The following is a 3,566-nucleotide window of genomic DNA, read 5'->3' as shown; positions in this document are numbered from 1 at the left end:
CCTGGTGGCGCAGTGGTTGAGAGTCCGCCTGCCGATGCAGGGGACACGGGGTCGTGCCCCGGTCCGGGAGGGTCCCACATGCCGCGGAGCGGCTGGGCCCGTGAGCCATGGCCGCTGAGCCTGCGCATCCGGAGCCTGTGCTCCACAACGGGAGAGGCCACAACAGTGAGAGGCCCGCGTACTGAAAAAAAAAAAAGCCTTAAAGGATTTATTTCAGGATTTAAACAAAATGATCGTGAAAAAAGAGGAACCTAAACGTTCAACCTCAGAGGACCGGCTACGTAAATGCGGCCTGCCTGTACTGTAGGAGATCAAACGCTTACTGAAAGGAGGCTCACAAGCGGTTCTCCGTGTCTCGGGAAGTGCTGAGCTGTTACAAGCGAGGCCTCTCCCCACTGCGCCCAGCCCTGCCCTGGACTCCCTGCATCAGGGCAGGGACCAGCTGGAAGGAGATGGACACGTAACACGGTGTGTCGGAAGGTGATCACTGCCACGGATGGAGAACAAAGATCAGAGGAAGGGACCGGGAAGCGGGTGGCAGGTGGGGAGCAGGCCGTGGGGGTAACCAGGGCCGGTGGGGGGTCCTCGCAGAAAGCGGGGCGAAGCAAAGACCTACAGGACAGAGCGGAGCAGAGCCAAGGGGCAGGCAGAGGTGAGAGCCTGTGAGGTCGTAGGGCCCTCCGGGCAGGGAGTCCACGAGGAGCCACTGCAGGGCCCAGGGACAGCGGGGACATCATTAGATGTACATTTGAGAAACAAAATCTCTTGGAAATATCAGAGGACTTCCTGGTGAAGAGAGCAGCCTGAAATACAATTCCCTACCTCTAAGAAGCAAACACACTTAAAACATTTTTTTAAATCAACAAAACCAAAATCACTGCAACAGGAAACATCCCAGGAATGGAACAAAACTGTCCATCAAGGAAAGACCCGACTTGGGAAGGGGACAGGGTCGCAGCTCAGGTCCTACACACCCCCTGAGTCTCACCAAGTGGGGAGTGACAGGTGGGCGAGGCGCCCCAGGCCTGGGGGCGGGGGTTGTCCCTAAACCCTTGAGCAGGGAGCCGGGCGTCATGACCGTCTCCTGCAGGGGCGGGAGACGTACAGACAGCACCACAGCTGCGCCCCACGTGCCATTGGACGGTCCCGTCTTCCACCCACATGCAGGGGAACAAAACCGCACAGCTCCCGCCCAGGCCAGCAACTGGGCAACACGGGAGTCTATGATTATCACCACAACCTTTAAGTGCCACGATACTTACTAACACTGACATTAGAAAGGTAAATTCCCAAGAAACTATGATTTAGGGGACTCAAAATTACTGGCAATCTCGGTGTCATTTAGGAAATTATTTGAACAATTCTACCCCTAATCTTTCTGAGCACCAAGATATAATAAATGCAGCAAACGTTCAACACTGAACCTGCACCCTCACGGAAACTAGCTTGTGAACACACAAGGCACTGCGCGTGTTTCAGTACTAGGTCGGCTGACTACTTAGGATGTGGAACAGAGCGCCAGCGCTCACTTGTTGCCCATCTTGATAGCTGTCTATGCTCAACGTCTGTGTAGCCATCATGGTGAGTGAGTTCTTTATAAAACATCAAATCATCTTGAGCCAAAAGAAAACGGTGCCTGGGAAGACAAAAGCAGAGAAGCATCGGTTAATAACTCAGAGCATTTCTTGTCCCCTTATTCCACAGCACCCGTATACCTTTTTAAATACGTATCTTCACATGGAGAGTGAAAACCATCCTTCACACTACGGTATAAGCCAAATCCTACTCAGCAGCCCCGCACCTGCCTGGCGATTGCGTGTTTGTACTCGCACCAGGCCCGGACGCGTTAGCACATCTCCAGGCATTTGGGTTTATTCCTTCACTCACCCAGCAAACACCTAGTAATGTCTACACGTGCGGGACACTGTCCTGGGCCCTGGGGCTTTCCCGGGGCCACGAGGAAGAGGAAGGCCAGGCAGCACACGGAGTGGGTAGGGGCGCTCGAGCAGGGTGACACGACAGAGGGTGAGCGCGCAGCTGGCGGGTCACACGGCTGCGTGACGGGTCAGGTGCACTGACACTGAGCCCGGGGAGGCCGACCTCAGGCAGGAAGGACACAGGTGAGCTCAGGGAGGCTGCGCCAGGCATCGGCTCACATCTGTACGCGATGCAAAGGTAGGAACGCTGTCATTCACCTGTCACCACGCACACAGGTAAATGAGACGAGAGAAACCAGGTGGGGATGCCACCCGTGCCCCCTGCAGATAGGAGGACAGTGGAGCCACGTGCAGAGGGACAGCAGAGTTGGGGGACAGTGGGGGACACGGGAGCAGGTCACACCCACTCATGGGCCACATGGAGACTGTGCGCCTTCTTGGGGCGAGGGAGGGAAGCCCCAGGAAGGTCTGACCAGAAGGGCCCTGAGGCTCCCAGCTCGGGACAGTCCCTCTGACGGTGTGCAGGGCAGGTGAGGGACTGTAGGGCTGAGGAGGGCGGAGGCCATGTGGACGGGGGCCAATGGGAGCACAGGGAGTGCAGATGGCCCAGGATGGGCAGGGGGGCGGGTCCGGGGAGGGTCGACAGTTCCCACCTGAGCCACCGGCAGAGCAGAGCCGCATGTCCCGAGGTGGAGCCAACGGTGGGGAGCGGGGTCTGCGGCCTGGGAGGAGAAAGCAAGAGATGGGACGTTGAAGGTTTGAGACGCTTCTCAATACCCACGAGGGAATTCTGAACGAGCGAGCCTGGGCCACCAGTACAAGCCCGGTAATCGTCAGGGCGTGGCCAGCACGTGCAGAGGTGTAAACGTGTCCTCCAAGATAGCCCAGGTCCTAACCCCCAGGCCCTGCAAGTGGGGCCTTACTTAGAAACGGTCTTTACAGGGGTAATCACGTTAGGGGTCTCGAGAGGCGTGTCCTGCCGAGAGGGGGAGGGGAGAGGCGCCGAGGGGATGGCCACGTGAACCTGTGTGAATCCGAAGCAGACTGGAGTGGTGCTGAGACAGGCCGAGGACACCCAGAGCCAGCCAGTCCTGAGCCCAGCGCCGGGAGGGGCCCGAGCTGCTCACCTACAGGCGTCCACCTGACAGTGGCTTCCCAACAGCTGACCTGAACAAAATGCACAGCAGAGGCCCTGGAAGGGCCTAGACCAAGAAGGCAGAGCCACAGCCAAGTGGGTCTCGGCTGGGGGCCAATTCTCCACGGTTACTTTCCAGCCTCTGGCCGGCCCGCCCCACAAGATGACACTGCAGCCGAGCCCACAGCTGCCGGATCTAGGCAGTGGCGGATCACTCTTCCAACTCTGGGGGCTTTCAAAATGCCCATAATAAATAGTGGGGACAAGTCAACGTTTCATTTTAAAATCACATAGATGTGTAGTCCTTCTCTCTACCAACCTGGTTAAAACTTCAATATCTGACATAACTTGGTACAACTGTTCTAAAGGAAAAAATTTGAAATTTGCGTCAAAAGCTTTGAAAATACATACTCTCTCTACAATGGAACACCACGCAAGGAAGTGGAAAGATAAGGAAAAAGAAAAGGCAACTCCATATGACTAACATTTTGTTG

At 56.3% G+C, this 3,566-nt stretch overlaps 1 protein-coding gene across 2 annotated transcripts in view; it reads right to left on the bottom strand.

Annotated features, from left to right (window-relative positions):
- The window catches only part of PKNOX1 (PBX/knotted 1 homeobox 1), a 31,561-nt gene extending 28,895 nt beyond the window's left edge, over positions 1-2,666 (bottom strand). The window contains exons 1-2 of one of the 2 annotated variants that reach the window (XM_007451127.1): positions 2,591-2,666; positions 1,530-1,636 (exon numbers count right to left, since the gene is read on the bottom strand). In XM_007451127.1, coding sequence (XP_007451189.1) covers positions 1,530-1,580 — 51 coding nt within the window. In that variant the 5' untranslated portion in view covers positions 1,581-1,636; positions 2,591-2,666. Of the gene's footprint in view, positions 1-1,529; positions 1,642-2,590 lie in introns of those variants that run through there. The other variant, XM_007451128.1, reaches the window with a different exon arrangement.
- Positions 2,667-3,566: the final 900 nt, after the last annotated feature.

The sequence above is a fragment of the Lipotes vexillifer genome, unplaced genomic scaffold (assembly GCF_000442215.2).
Source record: "Lipotes vexillifer unplaced genomic scaffold, Lipotes_vexillifer_v1.1 scaffold1761, whole genome shotgun sequence".
Taxonomy (NCBI): domain Eukaryota; kingdom Metazoa; phylum Chordata; class Mammalia; order Artiodactyla; family Lipotidae; genus Lipotes; species Lipotes vexillifer.
This window is presented reverse-complemented; position numbering and strand designations above follow the sequence as displayed.